This window comes from Haliotis asinina, chromosome 8, assembly GCF_037392515.1.
Source record: "Haliotis asinina isolate JCU_RB_2024 chromosome 8, JCU_Hal_asi_v2, whole genome shotgun sequence".
In the NCBI taxonomy this organism is placed as follows: domain Eukaryota; kingdom Metazoa; phylum Mollusca; class Gastropoda; order Lepetellida; family Haliotidae; genus Haliotis; species Haliotis asinina.
This window is the reverse complement of record NC_090287.1, coordinates 24,677,400-24,696,608: the sequence shown is the minus strand read 5'-3', so window position 1 is coordinate 24,696,608 and position 19,209 is coordinate 24,677,400. Positions and strand designations below refer to the sequence as shown.

Below are 19,209 nucleotides of genomic sequence, written 5' to 3'. Positions count from 1 at the left end.
TCTGTCTATCCATCCGTGCACATTTATCTTTTCCGGAACAAGACTTTAAAACCATTCAATATTTCTTTACCAAACTTGTCACACAGATAGATCTGGTGGTGTATTAGATAGATCTGGTGGTGTATTAGTGCCTTTTGGTAGTTTAGGTATTCTTAATAAAATAATTTGTTTCCATGGCAACAAGTGTGACTTAGACTTAAATTGGAGGTAATGTAGGGGATATTGATGACTGTGTCTTCTTTTTGCCATTTGGTTTGAAAATGGCAGTGGACAAGAAGTCACCCAGAGACAACAGGAGCTAGAATATCCACAATATATACTAAAGATTCTTGCCATCTTCATGGGGTCCTATCTTAGTTGGAATCATTTTTCTTGTGTGTCAAGTTCAGTCTGAGCCATGCAGGGAAGAGGAGCGGAATATACAGCCTATGTTTGTGATCCTCAGGTTGTGCTTGAGTCTGACGTTACGATGCAATGTGAGGACTTTAAGATGATCTTTCGTGGGCGTGTTGGCAGCAAGAGGTAAGGTCAAAGTTAGATGCAGGCAAGGTTATCTGCAAATTTTGTAATTGACAAAATGTATTCATTAGTGTTGATGATGTGTTAGTTTATGCAAGTTTATTGTTGATGATATATTTTGTACATTATCCTTGTACTTGATAGCAATATAATTTCATATTTTGACATCTTTGACATTGCCACTACATTACCAAAATGACATTAACTTTTCCTTTTTGACAAATGTATTTATCAGTTCACTAACACTTCACTCACATTAGTGACTTGCTTCAAGCACTGGTAAGCAAAAGATGGATGGATTAATCCTCAATTGTTATCGGTCGTAAAACCTTGGAGCTAACATTGCCTGCAGGCTCTTTAAGAGTTGCTACAACCCCAAGTTTGTTTTAAACAACCTTGTGCACTTAAAAGAACCCATTCAACTGATGATAGGTGACCAGATGGTGGACACATGAACATGTGCAGACACCTAGTTGTGGGTATGGTGAAGTGCAGCATCTTTGTACAAAATATTGTGACTATGTGTCCACTCCACCCAGTTGCAAATGGGTACCTTGAGAGGATGAAACTGAGTGATAACTCACTGCTCCTAACAGGCAGCATAAGCTGAAGACTCCCAAGGGACCTGAGCTGGTTAGAACAATGCCGGAAAACAGACATTTGTTGATCAAGGAAACACCCCAGTGCCTTGAGCATGTTCTAGATGCATAGCTATGTGTGCTATATAAAGGTCCTATAATAATAGAAGTTACTGGTGAAGCAGGCAGTCCAATCACAATGACTGTATAACCTATGTGGTAAATGGTCGTATTGTGACCCGTAAGAGATATTGATTGTTGTCCCCGGCAACTGCTGATGGCCCCTGACTCTTGGGGAGGTCATGTATAGCAGGATGTTCCACATGGCTGCATTGACTGATTTACATGTTAGGACGCTAAAGTTGTTACCATCATTGTCTGTATCATACACCAGAGTGGAAGGTTGCACATTTTGGATTAAACATTTGGCTTCGTCATCTTTGTTGATAGAGGATGTAGTAACAATGTGTAATATGGTTAGTCAAGCATATCAGTTCTAAGGATGATAAGGATGATAGTGATACACATACATAATGTAGTGCTCCATATGAGGGCATATGTACAGATAAAAAAATATACACCATATGGTAGGAAATAATTCAGAAAATGTAGCAGATACACAGCACAGCATTGATGTAGGGTTTTAGAATAATTTATGTGCGTATATATCTGAAAGAGTATTGTTTTATTATTTATTGACCTGTTTACACGAGAGAAGCAATGTTGTGCATATATGAAACGAAACACAAAATTACTCCATTAAATTCATGCAGTACTCTAAATATAGTGTTAAGGTAATCTCAATGTTGATCAGTTATCTAGAGCCCAGATGATGAAAATAATCCACATTTTCTGTAATATGAATCCCAGTATGTCATCGCTAGGGTTAACATAAACATAAATCTTATCTCAACACATAGAACTGCAAAAAAACAATTAGAATGAAAAGGTGTTTATTGCAGCCAGTCGCCAATATTTGTCACCTGATTTGATATGCATGGGCCTTTATTAAGTTTCATACTACAATTCACAGAGAGCAGTTCTCCTTTGAATGCTAGATTTTCCCTTATCATGATATTTGTTTTGTGAGCACCATACACATGGTAGTAGATATCATTTCAGTAGTAGCTATGAAGTGCTGCATCACATTAAACTTTCCTTTCATATCAAGCCGACAAGTTTTTAAACTGGAATACAGTGTATAAGTACTGGTATCTACCAGTAAATGTGATGGTGAATACACCTCACTATCTCATGGGTATTCTGGTAAAGGTTCTCATGTAGGAGTGACTTTCGAGTATATTCCCTTCATCTATTTTGTCAAAAAGGCAGCTAAGATTAGAAATGATAGTTCATACATTTTATCTCGCCATTTTGAACTTCTTCCCTCTGGATGCTGCTTTCGATTACTTTCTCTTAAAACAAACAGAGCTCAACAGTCCTTCATACCATCACCAGTATTTGTGTTATTAATACAAGTGATTTGGAATAGTCATCATATGATAAAGTTATGTTACATATATTATTATTAAGGCTGTCAACATTAGCTCATATGGCAGGAATTTCTCTGTATGCCAGAGTGAATACACTTTTGGTTTAGTTCTCCATTATGTGTATCTAGGGTTGTATAAACGTTGTTTAATATGGCAACACATAGTCTCATGTCCCAGAACTATATCATTTTTCCATTCCACCAAACCCTTACTATAAAACAAAAGCAAATCAGGATTTTTTTCCGTATGTCCAGGACTATATATACAGTATTTATCTCCTTCACAGGGTGAATGTTGGTTTTGACATGGTCATTCAGGAATTGGTTCTGTCAGGGACAGTGCAGGCCATTGTACAGTTCTCGATGGATGTCCCCTTCCCTCACATCTCCAAGGCAACAGTTTGCTTTACCGAAAAGTAAGGATCTGTTTTCGATTTTACCGAAGTAGAATTAATGACTGTCCCATGAATTTTGCTTTACTTGAAGAAACAATATGTAGTTAGAGTTCTATTTATGCAAAAATGCAGGAATTATGAAATGCTTTTTTAAAAATTATGATCATTCAGCAAGTATACCTAACATTATCTCGAACAGAACATTCCTGCCTATTTTTATACTTAGCTTTTATGCCATATTACTACAAGTAACAGCAGAATTATAACCTTTATACAAAATGTTGTATGCGGGTATTAAAACAAATTTCTTGGATCTTCGAAACCTAGTATCATGTATAGTATTCAAAGCTTGAGTGTAATTTCTGTCGTCTATATCGTAGGCCTGATGTGACCTTCAACATCAGTCTGCTGCGTGCAATCCAGATGATGGAGGTGCCGTTGCTGAAGAGCTGGATTCACACTAACGTCATGGAGAGCTTGACCAAAGGTACCAGGGTGCAGAGGGGTGGAATACATATGGTGGATGGTGTTGAGTAGGGGTTTTCGGGGCTAGACGGGTTTTTACCAAGTGAGTTCCAATCTACTGTCTGCTGAAAGGTTTGTACCATGATGGATTTGTACATTGTATCTTTGAACATCGTTGGGTTCTGTCTGGAGTAGATTATGCTTGTGTTTGTGTTCCAGCTCTGGTGGATCCAGCTTCAGTAGATATACACTTTGCCAAGATTGGACCAATCCAGATCAGCCGTGGCAAACCCAAGAAGAACACTGCAGAGGGTGTACTGACGATACAGTTGAAGGGGGTTCCTGTCAAGGGTGCTGGTATGTGTGAACGGGTTCACTATGCAGATGAGGGTTTCTGGTTAAGGGTACTGGTTTGAATAGAAAGACTTTCTTTGAAGAAGTAAGCATTCCTGTCATTGGTGCTGCTGTGTATAGAAGGGTTTTACTGTGCAGAAGAAGGTTTCATGTTATCGGTGCTGGTTTGAGAAGAAAGGCTCTGGAGAAGTAGGGGTTTATGCCAAGGGCACTCTTATGTACAGAAATATTAATTTTGCCGATTGGAGTACAGTTGAACACTATTGTGTTGCTCTCTGATATGTCAATATCTCGGTTGTCTCAATATAATTTCTCATTATTATTTCCCTTTTATTTCGATACGGATGTCTCAATATTTTGGATATTGAAATTACCCTTTTAACTCGATACTTGCACGTAAAGTTTATATGCACCTACCTTTCTCAAACAAGTATCCATCTGATCTGTGACTGCCTCCACGTGTTTACACACGCCACAGCTTGAATCGAAGGTAGCGGTAGTGTAGGCTAATTAAGGCTAATTGTGTTGTAGGTGTCACTTGTTTGTTTACCTTATTAGGATGTACACCCACTTTCAACTTTACACTCCTGATAACAGATTATAGTTTTGTATAAAAACATAATGAGAATGTAATCAGGGACTTATGTCATCACGGTACAAGCAATTGATTGTTGAGTTGTTACTAAATTGCCGACTGAGAAATCCGGGCACCAAATGTCCGACAGTGAAAACTTTCAAATTTCTCCACTTTTGTCGAGTAAATCCAACTTTTATATGTTTCAAAATTGACACAATGACAAGATTACCATGTATATTTGCGATCTCTGTGAGGACAACTAAATAATAGACATGCAATCTACTGTTTTCTTTTGTTTTCTTTTGTGTTTGTATTTGATGATATGCCGAACTTGAATGTGTTGATATTCGGGTAAGTTAATATTTTTCCTAGTCCTGTAAATACATTGTATTGAGTCAGCGGTGTTCGACTGTGCTTGGGTGCTTGGGTGCTTGGGTGCTTGCGAAGAAAGTCATGGCTGATTAAATGTTAGAACATTGTTGATCGTTCTTTTATTGCCCAATCTTCACCTGAGTTTTGAGTAGGCTTCTTGGTCTCAAATGTCAGGATGCTGAGGTGAGGAACAATTTCTGTAGCTCCTATTGAATGTATGGTGTTATAACTGTGTTATAAGTGCTTTAATCATGACAGAACATGGTAAATGCACTCTGTTATGGTTTCTGTATTCTAGCATCCGATGAGATCCGATACAGCGTGCTACGTGTTGGAGAAAATAAACGTGAGACGTTGGAGGTTCCAGCATCAGAGGAGTGGGAAGACGTCTGCTCTTTCTTCATCTACAGCCTTTCTAATGAGAAGGTACTGTCTCATGCTATTAGGATTTAATAGGATAAGATATGGCGCACATATCCTCACAACTAGTAAATCCTCAAGGCGCTGGTTTTTACCCTTGATCAGTGGATGCCAATATCAACGGCACATTCTATTATCAATCTCCAAAGGGATTCTGCTACTCATACAGTCACTGAGCATACAAAGTTATTGCGGCCTCCCCATCATTATGAGGTATCCATTCACAGGTGGGTGGACTGAGACACAGTCACAGTACTTTGTCTATGATTTCTGACTCACAACTGAATGTTAATGTGTACATCACTAGAAGATGCTTGAGTGAAAAATCAATATGCATGTTACAAATAAGTTAAAACTATATTTGAAGCCTACTTGTCAGTACAAATGCATTTTAATGCTAATGAAACTCTAGATTATGATCCATAAAACACTGATGACCTCTTTTAGGCTTAAGAATGAAGATTTTTATGGATATCAACTTCTTTATGAGAGAACACAACGTTTCGGAGTTAATGCTTACTCCTTCATCACCTGATGAAGGAGTAAGCATTAACTCCGAAACGTTGTGTTCTCTCATAAAGAAGTTGATATCCATAAAAATCTTCATTCTTATGTATTTTCACTTCTAAATGACATTCAAAGACTCTTTTAGGCTGTTCTTGTTCAAAATCTATTCGACCTCTCAGTGCTGCTGGCGAATCCATCAGACAGGAGAATGGCATAATGACATCCCCAAATAAAACTTGCAGTACTTATTGAACAAGTTGGATTTTTGTGTCATTAGATTTATGTATGGATTGAACTAATTCTCAGTTTTCGAAATATATAGTCTCCAGTTAGCTTACACACCTTAAAACAAATGCCTGTGAATTGAAAATGTGTATTGAAAAATCGCTTTTTGTGAGTGGTTTGACAGATATGATGGTCTGCAAAGTGAAGAGTGACCTGATTTTGTACCCTGGTTTTTCACTTCACCTTCACCTTTGATCCTGACCTTTTTTGCAGCTCCTGGTAAAGAACAAGTGTAAGCGTCTGCTGACTTCCACGGTTCTGGAGAAACATGAATTCTATCTGTCTTCATTCCCCTTCAAAGTGCGAGAATTGTAAGTCTCTGATTATTTCATGAAATAGTATCCAGTTTAGACCTTTTTTGCATGTGTTTGTTTACTGAATAAAACAAGATTAATTCTTTATAAACCATAAGCATTTGAATATTACATATAGAGGGGTGAAACATACTTGACCGTTTGCAAGCATTTGTATGATTAATTGTCAAAGACACTTACTTCAAGTCTGTCCTGTGCATAGCCGTCCGCTTAAGATATTAGCTCCTTACTCTGAGGCCCAGGTTTGATACCAAGTGGTTACAATGTGGAGACCCAGCCTTGATGTTGTTTAGAATTTTGCTGAAGATAATTGAAAACCCTATTGAAAATTTGTTTATGAAGTGATATTGCTTGGAATGTTACTTGATTAACCCGGTTTCCTTGTTTCCAGTGCGGACAAGGAGATCAAGAACAAGGATGGGTCGATGATGACCATGAAGATGCAATACTCCCCGCTACCCAGCATCAGCTTGGAGACACTCATGGAGTCAAAGAAAGAGAAAGTCACAGAAAGTGAGGCCCTTATTGTAATTTGTACTGACTTGTTTTCAGAAACAGGTACTAAACCTTTACTCCCAAAGAGCAGTGGAGTTGCGTAGTGGTTAAAGTGTGTCTCATTACACCGAAGATCCGTGTAAGATTCCCCACAGAAGCAATATGTGAAGCCCATTTCTGGTGTGCCACACTGTTATATTGATGGAATATTGCTAAAAGCGGCATTAAAACCATACTCATTCACTTTACTCGCAAACAGGGGCGGTGGGGTAGCCTAATGGTTAAAGCGTTTGTCATGCCCAGGTCCCGGTTTGATTCCCCACATGGGTACAATATCTGAAACCCATTTCTGGTGGCCCCCAATGTGATATTGCTGGAATATTGCTCCATACTCAGTCAATCACTCACACTTTACTCTCAAACAAAATTGATAATGGTATAGCCATGACATATCAAATTTGCTACTATTGTTGTTTGTTCCTTTGTAACAATTTCACAAGGCATTTTCAAGACTTATAATGAGTTTCCTCGAACTACCATCTAAGCTTTGCCTGAATACACATTGCCATCGAAATCAGAGGATCTCTCAAATGAACATTACATATGAATTCTACATCAGTATATATGTAGTGTATATGTAGATCCAAATGTTTTACCTGTTGTAAAGGTTAAAGTTGGTTATCAGTTGGTCCGACTTTTGCTCCATAATAGCAGATTTGATCTTCATACTAAATGTCTTGATCCCGACCTTGACCCCATGCCCTTTCAGCTGCTGGGGTGATGTACATCTGTATCCATGGTGCTGTAAATGTCCTAGTGGCTGACAAGACTGGGGCGTCAGATCCATACTGTGTCCTCTTCTGTGACAGGCGAAGGGTAAGGTTGTCAGGGACATATTGAACAAATTACCTACGTTATGTACTTAAAAATGAGCGTCGACATTGCAACTGAAAAATATTGCTATGTGCCCATTCTATACCTTTTTATGGCCTGTTTTAGCCCATGATGTGACATATTGTCAAGCAGTTGTCCATAAGGCTGATCTGGCACATGATGTGACACATTGTCCAGCAGATGCCCATAAGGCTGATCTGGCACATGATGTGACACATTGTCCAGCAGTTGTCCATAAGACTGATCTGGCACATGATGTGACACATTGTCCAGCAGTTGTCCATAAGACTGATCTGGCACATGATGTGACACATTGTCCAGCAGTTGTCCATAAGGCTGATCTGGCACATGATGTGACACATTGTCCAGCAGATGCCCATAAGGCTGATCTGGCACATGATGTGACACATTGTCCAGCAGATGCCCATAAGGCTGATCTGGCACATGATGTGACGCATTGTCCAGCAGATGCCCATGAGGCTGATCTGGCACATGATGTGACACATTGTCCAGCAGTTGTCCATAAGACTGATCTGGCACATGATGTGACGCATTGTCCAGCAGTTGTCCATAAGACTGATCTGGCACATGATGTGACACATTGTCCAGCAGTTGTCCATAAGACTGATCTGGCACATGATGTGACACATTGTCCAGCAGTTGTCCATAAGGCTGATCTGGCACATGATGTGACACATTGTCCAGCAGATGCCCATAAGGCTGATCTGGCACATGATGTGACACATTGTCCAGCAGATGCCCATGAGGCTGATCTGGCACATGATGTGACACATTGTCCAGCAGATGCCCATAAGGCTGATCTGGCACATGATGTGGCCAGAAACAGTGTTAGTGAGATATATTATGAAGCGATTATCAGATATGACAAAATGTTTGTTACTGTTACCTTTATGATGCATACTGTGTTTGTTCAGGTGCTGACTACACCTTATGTTCCGCATACTCGGAACCCACGCTGGGAGTCTTGGGTGGAGTTTTTTGTAGCCGATTACACCAAGGTTTGTATCGTGTTAATGTTGATATGGGATATAACATTTGTGTCTTCATTGTAATTGTGGCAAGCTCCCTGGAATTACTTTTGTGATGAATGTGAAAAGATAAGTCACACCCAACAAGATGGCCTATTTTCCACCGCAGTAGAATCTAGAATTTGCAGATAACTGGGAACTTCTTAAAATATCTGTCACTGCAGTTATTGTTAGTCAAGAGGATCACAATTTTTGGATGCAGTTACCATCCATTTGCACAAATTTATTGTAGATTATTATGATTATATAGTCACGATATGTCTGAAATATTGCTAAAAATTGCTAAATATTGATAAATTTGAACTTGTCCACTAAAATGACTATAAGCTACAATCGACACCAACCTTAGTAGCTAATGTCCCTTAACAGGTGTGTTGCAAGCAAGTATTTTCATGTAATCTCAGTAGGTTGCAAAGCTTTATATTTAGATAATATTTATGGCTTGTCCAGTATTTTTGGCAACATTTAATGTGTTAGCCCAGGCTTTGTGTTATAAAGGAAGCTACATCCGTTCTTGACTTACTAGAAAAGTAGAAAAGAGGAGAATTGTTAAATGTGATAGCAGTCCTTAGAACTGTCAAATCAATAGTCTAAAACATTTCCATTCAAGTTTCTGATAAAGGAACATACCTTGTAGGTGAAATATGAAAAGTGTGTGTAAGTTATTGGATGTTTATTGTGATAGAAAGGGAGTTAATCTTTGTTCATAATGTGGTTTGGAGTTGTTTCCCTGTATGTACATTTTGTGTTGATTGACAAATTTTGGGTTTTTGATGCAAATTTTGCATTTATTTCTAATGACTTTGAAAGCAAACCAAGTTATGTGAATAAATTAAGCAGTCATCTAATTCATGTCTTGCCACAAATTGAATTTTTAATATTTATTATAGGTGCCTGAGTGATTGTGTGTCAACTGTTGTAGAGAAGATGTTCTTTTATTGTAAAATGTAATTGTAAGGATTGAACGCGTAATTCTTTTGGTGTTTTTAGAGAGTAATCTAAATGCAGTTTGAAAATGTGATAAAAAAGGCACAGTTAATCATTATATTCAAGTTTTAAAAATGTATGATGAAATCTCCTTTGTCTCGGTCTTGTTGATATGAAACATGTTTTTGATGCGTTCTGTAAAGAACGCACATCTGTGATACTATGGTTTAAATTATACTTTACTTTAATTTACTTTGAAACAGCATTGGTCCAGGTGATCTGGAAACTTTGTAATCCAGACAAATTGTGTCATAAAGCTGTGCAGATTAACAATATTTATTGTTGTTGAAATGAGTGTAACACAAACTATATGTTTTTGCCATGACAACAGAAAACCAAACATTTGTAATAGGCTGGATAATTGTTTTCCTTTGCAGAGTTCTTTGTCATTTTTTGTGTTTGACTGGGACGGAACAAACGTCATTGATGATGATTTCCTGGGTTCAGCTCATCTACAGCTTTCCACGGTAATCATGAAAACGGAAAACAGTTTTATGTATTTGCATATTTGATGTCAGTCCTGAAGGTTCATCTGTCTCAGCAGGGAATGATGAAGTATGAAATCGGTGTAACTAAGACGTAGTTTTATGACTTAGTTTAAGTTGTTGATGAGTCAGGTCTTCAGTGCCCAGTCAGAATGTTCCAGTAAAACTGACCCATCTATGGCCATTATTCAGTCATGAAGAACTTATGTACAAACCATAAAATGGTTTAAGTCAGAGAAATCACTGTAATCTTTTGATTCAGCAAATATTCTAATGATTTCTTCATTTATAGAATGTTTTGAGAAATTTAAATTTTGCTGCCTGTTGCATTATTTATCACATTAATCCACATACTGTTGTACCTCCTGACTCCCTGCTTTCCTCAACACAGGAAGAGACATGTATTGTGAAGAAGACTCTGACGCTGGGCTACAACAAACCGTCTGAGGGATATGTTGTCGATAAGTCCTGTGGTATGATCACTGTATCAGTTGTCTTCCGACCTGTTTCATCAGTGGCCAAGTCAGGTTGGTAGTCACATCTTTTTTTAAAAAGTGGCAAATTATGTTGTTGTGCTTGTTCCTTTAGTAATATGTACTGAGTTAGTTTTTTAAGGAAAGGGTGTCTTTTTCCTCAACAAAAACCATCCGAAAGGGGTACTGCAGTTACCTGTGCAGAGTGGTGTCCCTTTGGCATGTCAGAATCCTGTGATTATTTGTTTACACAGACACACACAAACAGCAAAAGAAACTCAATACTTTTTGGGGGGACACATTTTAAAAAGAAGACCCGAATGCTTACTTTCATGAAATTTCATTTTTTAAATCGTGTTTCGTTTGCTGTTCAGTATCTTGAAGTATTATTTGGATCGTAAAATGAAACATTGAATATTTTTTGTTGAAAATTTTAGTGGTCCTTAACGTTTTTGTTGAATATATATTTCATGGTTTGTGTTGTAAGTATATTAAGTTACCAGTTACAGTAACTGTTAAGATATCTGAACAAAACAAATTGATATTTCAGAGAAGTTTCGACAGCTGACTGAAAGCATCAACAATACTGACTTCCTGTACAACGAAGACATGGTGTCTCCTGCTTCTGTGGTGAGTATATGTAATTATGTACCATCCACAGTCGTATCTCTGTCCTGCTGCTAGATATCATATGAAATCCACTGTATCATATTCTTCAATATGCGTAGACAAGCCAGAACGTGTGCTTCTGTTCGCCACCATGATTAGAGTTATCCCCCTTGCCTTCACATGACGCATACTCTGAAGCTTCTGTAAGCATCTGTTATTTTACATTTGTAGACTTTGTATGTTAAATTCATCATGTTCATCTTAAACATTTCTCATGGAGTTTATTTTGTTGTGTAAACCTTGTTTTATGTTTACAACTCCTTGTACCATGGCTAATAATCTTACTGTAAACAAATGGCCAACGGACAACTTAGGACAGGGGACCTGTGTAAGTGACAGTAGTCTCTCCCTTTGTTTTGTTTCTAAGAAAGCATTCTGCAGAGGGCCTAATATGTGAATACATTTGAATCCCTGGTAATATGCTTTGGAAAAAGAGAGCACATTTCCTTAAATATACCCAAATCTACCATAAATGCAAAGGGCCACTAGGGTGCATTTGTTTTCTTTTATGTGCAAGAAATACAGCGATATGTCATTTGATGGATATTTGTCTAATGGTAAAAAGTGCCTTTAATAGAAACCAGAAACATACCTTACTCCAATTTTTTTTTTATAGGAATGCCCAATGTTTTTAATGTTTCTATGTTTTATATGTTTTGTTTTAGCTACAGGTAAGATGATAGTATCACTGTCATTCACAGCTAAGTATCATCTTCATCAATATCTTGCAACCATCCATAGTGTTGTATGTCTCTAGTGCTTGTAGATGTAGAAATTTCTGTTAGCTGCAGGTGATAAACACAGAATTGGTAAAAAGAACATCCTTCTTCTTATGTCAGAGCATCTGAATACATGTATTTTGAAAATGTTACGTAGTTGCAATAGTCACTTCTGTATTCATCTGGTTATTAAAAGGGAATATTTGACATATTAGTTATTGTAAAATGTCATGATTAAACAGTTCAAGTTTTTGGAGGTTTGAACTCCATGAAGTTACAAAGAACAAGGGAATGGTTATTTGTTTTGCAATGTGTTATTTTTTTTGACAATTTAAGGCTTTTTGCTTATTTTTTAAAGTGAAATAATCACATGTACACTGCCTTTGTATTCATTCAAAGACTGCCTAACACAAACATGCTAAATTAACTTCAGTTACATGTACAAGTGGAAATTGCTTTTGTTTTTTTCCTTTTAGTATGTTTCAGTTGGTAATATACTTCATATTTGTGTAGATTGTTGGATTTCTTTTTGCATGTTTTAAAAGTTTTTTCTTTAGTAGTAAACGAGCGACTCTATTTCCAGAAAACATAACACTCCTCTTTCTCCTGTCCAACTCAGCATGTACTAACACTGACAGAGGCATGTGTATGTGTACATGTGTATACACAACATCAACTAGAATGAAGAACAGGCGTGACACCTCTCTTGTAACTTTGACTTTATATTCATGGGACATATGTGGTAATGCAAACATGTAATGTTTACTAACATACTCTTCATAGCTGTTTGGGACAATTTTGCATCGATGAGCAGATTAATAGTATTTGCTTGCTGATATGAAGCCTCAATTGAATCTACTTTATTTCTTGATTACTTTTGTCAAATTGAAAATGATGAGGAAGTTTAAAGAGGAAATGTAATGACTTGAGAGTAATTATTTTAATGGAAAAATATTCAGATAGGTTTAGCATACCACAGGGCTAGTTAGATGTAAAGGTTTCCAGCCATGTTATTGCTGGAATATTGCCAATAATGGCACAAAACCAGTTTCACTTGCTTTATGTCATTGTTTACAGGACATCCTAAAAATTACAAATGTAAGATGAAGATTATATTATCTCAAAGAAAGCTATAGTAATTTGAACACATCTTGATGATGCATTGTATGTGACACTGTGCAATTTTACATACTGTAGGCCATGGAAAACAAAATTCACTATGTTATTGATAAGAACAATCTATGTGACAAGATACATTCAATCCATGCAACAGAATACAAATCAACTAAGTGTACTATGTTATTCCATAATTGTGGAAAGTTTAAATGTGTAGCAAGATACTGAAGCTCTTTCCCCCAATTCCTGCATGTGAATATATATGTAAATGTTGAATCAGTCGACGGTTTGATTTTCCTGTCCACGATTGACTTAGTGAGTCTGTATCTGTTCATACATCTTCAAATAACCCCATGAAGACCAGGACTGATAACTGTCCTTCACCAATCCATGCTTGTTAGAAGATTAGGTTGTTGTAGCTGACTTGTTTGATCTATATTATGATACAGATGATGATGGGCGGATGATGTTAATCACTAGATTTTCCGGCTGAGACATAGTTATTTATAGACCCCATCATGTTGCTGTAATATTAAACAAAAATACAAATCTCATCAAATCACAAAGATCATGAAGCTTCTATGAAACATCAAGGCATTTTATGAGGTAATCTTTTGCATGAATGTGTCCATGTGTCTGTCACTATGTGCTGCCATTGCAAACTTTCATTTATGTTTGATATTTATGTTTATTTTGTTTCATTTTTATGCTTACAGTTGTGTTTATGTTAGAATGCTTTATATTATTTGCCTTGTTTTATCTTATTTGACTTGTCAACATTATTCATTCATACATTCATTTCAGATCACAAGGGAGACAACTCCCATCTATCTATCTATCTATCTATCTATCTATCTATCTATCTATCTATCTATCTATATATCTATCTAAACATTGTATCATATTCATCATTGTTCATCTTCTGTCTATCTATCTGAACATAACAACATTATGTCATATTAATCATCGTTCATCTTCTATCTGCCTGCCTGCTCTTCGTCTATCTGAACACTGTATCATTTATCATCTACTGTACAATGGAGTTTTCAGCTTGATTTTGAGCTCCACAAACTTGTTTCGTGACCATCATCCAGGTTAGCCACAGTGGACCTCGCTGTAATAGTGTTGGTTCACACCACAATGAATCACTGTAAGGTGTAGCCTGCTACTGACTTTATGCCCTCCCATCTGCTGTGACTGTAAGAGTATATCACATCCGTCCTTCTCGTACAAAACTGTAATCACCAATACATCCTTAATCAACCTTATTTCATACCATAATTCTTTTTAGTAACTGTTTAAGTCCTAATGTATTGTGATACCACTTCCTTGCCATTTTTGTCTGTTTTTAAAATCTTGAAACTAAGAAAATATTTTACCCATGAATGTGCTTCTAAAGGATATGGTATCATAGAAATATTACTTAGACGTGTGTGCACTGGAAACAAATTCTTGGATCAGAAATGAAAATTTTTTGAAAATGTTAATGTGTCGGTACAGTCAAGTCTTCTTGATCCAACATCATTCGTTGCACAGCAAGTTGTCAGATTAATTAGGATGAGACTAAGCTACATTTATTCAGTTTGATACCAGCAAAAGTGTCGGATAAAGCTGACTGTTGGATAGATGGAGGTCAGATTAACGAGATAACTGTGTTCACAATCTGATCCAAGACAGTTGTATTTAGTGTGATGGACTAGACTTCAGTTTTAGATCTACCCAGTGTGTTTTCTTCATTTTCTGTCATAACTAATATATGTTCTCTTCCAGATTAGAAGAATTAACATGTCGTGTGATTTCTTAATAAGTAGTGATTGATCTTTCTGTTTTACTGAATTCTTTATCCCAGAACATGGCATATCTCCGCCTACCTAAACGAGAAGATGACCAGGTACAATGTCCGCCATTTTGTTGTCGTCTGCTAGTTTCTGGCTTCTAGTCACTTGCATGATTGTACTGCCTTCGTCGGGTAGCGGCGACACAAGGGTCAAGCATAAAACTAACACCATACATGCACCAGGGCAAAGTCAACTATATACTAGATTTATTGACTTCACACACCAGTCAAGTAAAATATTTACTGTTAGTCCTCGATTGAGAGCCATGATATTACTATCTTACAATGGTAGAATGATAAGGAGCCAACAGAATAAATTTCAAAATTTTGATAGGCCATACTTGATATAGAGTTATTGTCCATGTCCTAGCTCACAATTCCCTTAACTTGCAGCTCCCTTTGAATAGCCTTGCTAGCCTTTCCAGTAATGATGTCTGTGCCTGTTGTCTTAAAATAGTTTGTTGCTGAATAACAAGCTCATTTCAAAATTTCTTTTGAAACATGGAGGTGAACATTGACAGATCCAGGAATTTTGAAAGGAGGGGGTTCAGGGGTTTTGAATCCCCTGAACCCCCCACCAACGCAAAAAAATCTTCATTGTGATCGAAAGTCATTTTCAAACCCCTGATCCCTCTCAGGATCCGCCAATGGTGAAAACCTTTCAGTATAATGTTTGTACCCTATTGTTGTCATTCTTATTTGGACCTGGCCTCTGTTGTTATCATATTGATAGCTTTGACTCTTATTGAGGATTAATGGTACTGAACATATGCTGAACACTGACAAGGAAATTATAACTTTCACACTACATGGCGTATATGTATTTCAATCTGCTATTAATACATCCCTTAATAAATCTCCCATTGAACCTTTAGAAGAAGCATAGCAACTAATACTGATGACCATGTCTATAGCTAACATATGTCTTTGGGAAAGGGCCATATTGTAGATTTAGTTTCACTTTGGGAGGGGTGTTGTTCAAATTGACATGAAGCTGCAATGTAAACTTTTATTTAGTTTCTGGTAGGGCTGTACTTTAACATGAAGTTTGTGGAAACAATTGTTGACATGATAACTCTAGGGTATAGTTATTTGGCATTCAAAGACAGGAACACAGAACTTTTGATGGTTTTTTTTAATATTCAAGCAAACACCAATGGAATTCTTGAATTGTCATGCAAATTAATTGGTTCATAGACGTGATCGAACAAAATTATCTTTCATGTTTTACATTTTAGCTTCATCAATCTTTGGACAAGACCTATTACATCTAGTTGTATAAAACTTTAACATAATGTAACTGTACCAGTGCCAAGTAGATCCCTGCTTAAATCGGTATTGTTGATGCTGATGAGAGGGATGAATAACATCAACGTCCCTCTTGTGTTTAATTACGGAGGGGATAGTAGTTTTGTGGTTGAAGCATTTGTTCATGATGCCAATGACCCTGGCTTGATTACTCACATTGGTACAATGCGTGAAGTCCATTTCTGGTGTCCCCCACTGTGCTATTGCTGGGATATTGCTAAAATAGCTGTGGAACCTTTACTCATTCACTCACCCATCTGTGAACACTGTCAGAGTGACCTCTTTGTGTAGCATGTTTATAAGCTGGTGAATCAGATATGGACAAACTGTATGGATGAACCACTTCTTTATTTGGATGTTGCAACATTTTGATACAGATCCTTGTATTGTTGTCACTGTCAGAGTACTTGCTCTAAAAGAATTGTCATACAACAGTTTGTGAAATGAAATCTTCTTTCAATACTTTTATAAGAAATGATGTGTTCTTTGAAATTTAATTAAATCTGATCTCCCACATTAAAAAGTCAGTGATTCAATCTAAGTGTTCATACTGTATCTGTTGTAACCACTTTTTTCTGTATTCCCTGTTATACTCCAGTATGTTATTCCACAAGATGGGATGAGATTTGTATGGATATGCTAGTCAGGATGCTTAATTATCATTGGTGCTAGTGTTGATTGACCCAGTAGTCCCATATATCTGTATTCTACATGATGTACAGTATATCCTACTTTATGGTACTCAGGTCACCTTTCATGTAGCTCTTCTTTCTCAGTGTAAACTGAGTGAGTGTAGTCCATTGTTTCCCCATCCTTCTGTCTGAGAGACTTCCCTCAAGCTGAGATATATTCACCTTTTTGGAGGTTTCTGCCCATTCTGGAATGGATTTGTGTTTCTTAGACCCGAGACACCCATATGTTGCATACTATATCTGCTGAGACTTTCTGTCATTCCTGGGAGTTGGACAGCTATCTGACATCTTCCTTGCAGAAGTAGATGTATTTCCATCCATCAGAGGTGTCTTACTTCTTTCTCAGTCTTTCTCTGGCTGTCCCATTCTTTTCAGTATGTTCTTTCTTCCTTCATTTGACTTGAAGTTTTGTATATACCATGCCAGTTTACATCTTCCATAATAGTGCATAGTGTTTCCTATGCAGACCATGCTCCTCTGTGTAATCTGTGCACCATACTTGTCACCTTCTAGGTAACTTGTATTCCTTTGACTGAGAAGGTGCATACGTAGACCAATGGTATAAGGTTATAAGGTGATGTAATTTCCAATGTCAGAAACAGTAATTAGGGGGTTGGAATCAGAAGTTCGTCCAACTTGCCATCCTTGGTTTGTCAGTGCCATACCCTTCACCAAAGTAATAACAGGCCTTGACAAGTTGTTAGGATGTATCACCAAACTCACACAGAGGAACAGCTTAGTTCGAGTGGTGATGCCTGGAGTGTTTTGCTCGAGTGGTGATGATTATTGATTGTGGTTTAACACAATTGGATATCTCACTACAACTCATTACCCCTGCATCCTGTTTTGTGAGGGTGAATTACACCTGCACATGGCCTGTTTAACAGTCAAATACAGTACTACTCAAGAGTTATGTCCCTTTGGAATTGTCCTGTCTGCTCATGGATCATTAAAAAAAAAAATACAGAAAAGACTGATAATCTGTAGTACAGTATGTGAATTGTGCCTTCAGCTGGTGTATCATGAAGAAAATGTACAATGATGTGTCTAGAACTGGGCTGGTCATCTGGACATTATGGCTACAATACATGGAGCCTATTCCTCATGTCCCCTTACATATAGCTGCAACATTTTGAGAGAAACACCCACCTCAGTTAGATCCATATTATTGACTTTAATGCAGTGTTATAAAGCGTCATTCTGCAAAAAGCGGAGTAATAGTCATTTAATCACTTGTCACTCTCACAGTTCATGTCATGTACCTATCATATCTTGCATTCATATGTCATTTTCATTCTGCCATCAGTAATTCATATTCAAGCCTATATTTCACTGATACTGCATGGGTTTTTAGTGTATTTGTGATTTTTAAAAGTTTGTTTAAGTGTATCTACTGTTGCATGATGTGTATTTAGTCTGTTATACAGATGTTGCCTCATCTAGTTTAAATCACTGCAGGAAATTATGTGAATAGCATAGCATTGTGTTTTTTCATTTAATTTGAATTAAAGCCTTGACAGTTAAGTGACAGTTTGTGTGAAATTCTGTATGCATGTTCATACAGATTCACTAAAATGATGTCAGACGTATTTTGATTTCAGGCATTGTAATATGTCTTAGGCTTAAGCAGTTTTGGGTCATACTGATGTAATTAAAAATGTTTTTGCAATGGCAATAAGAATATGATGTTCTGTAATAATTTGTGGTCCTCAATGTTGTTTGTGACAGGCTGCCAGAGCTTCAACAAGTGCCTCGGCCTACATAGAAGAATACCTGGAAGGTATGTTGCCACATATAAATAATTTTTTCAGACCTTAAATATTCTGTCAAACTGTACAGTATCATACCTTCAATTCATCAAATCTCTTCATTAAAGTATGACAAATGTTATCCATTGCATTTTGATTATTTTTTGGACAGTATTTGTTTGAAAGTGGATTTTCAAATGTCTTTTTCATTACAGTGAAAGTGTATGAAAAACATTTTTTTAAATCCAATGTGTATTCTGGGATGGAATAGATACCTAGTCACATGCAGTTGTCAGGCAACTAAACTGATAAGGTGGTCAGGGTTGGTGACTTGGATGATTGTGGATGTTTGATGTTGCTCATTCTGTCGGCCACTTGTTCTTACCTGGCTTGGTTGTTAACAGGTCCTCATAAACATCTGGAATATTTCCATGTGTAGCATTGAACTTCCCTCTAGAA

The 19,209-nt window shown here is 37.1% G+C and overlaps 1 protein-coding gene across 4 annotated transcripts in view; it reads left to right on the top strand.

The window, feature by feature from the left end:
- LOC137293830 (uncharacterized) overlaps positions 1–19,209 on the top strand; it is a 66,809-nt gene that overhangs the window by 32,655 nt on the left and 14,945 nt on the right. For 3 of the 4 annotated variants that reach the window (XM_067824598.1, XM_067824597.1, XM_067824595.1), the window contains exons 4-17: positions 446–522; positions 2,877–3,005; positions 3,365–3,471; positions 3,669–3,806; positions 5,051–5,178; positions 6,178–6,275; positions 6,670–6,791; positions 7,543–7,649; positions 8,603–8,686; positions 10,081–10,170; positions 10,580–10,715; positions 11,212–11,280; positions 14,998–15,056; positions 18,731–18,782. In XM_067824598.1, the coding sequence (XP_067680699.1) occupies positions 446–522; positions 2,877–3,005; positions 3,365–3,471; positions 3,669–3,806; positions 5,051–5,178; positions 6,178–6,275; positions 6,670–6,791; positions 7,543–7,649; positions 8,603–8,686; positions 10,081–10,170; positions 10,580–10,715; positions 11,212–11,280; positions 14,998–15,056; positions 18,731–18,782 (1,396 nt within the window). Of the gene's footprint in view, positions 1–445; positions 523–2,876; positions 3,006–3,364; positions 3,472–3,668; positions 3,807–5,050; positions 5,179–6,177; positions 6,276–6,669; positions 6,792–7,542; positions 7,650–8,602; positions 8,687–10,080; positions 10,171–10,579; positions 10,716–11,211; positions 11,292–14,997; positions 15,057–18,730; positions 18,783–19,209 lie in introns of all 4 variants that reach the window. The other variant, XM_067824596.1, reaches the window with a different exon arrangement.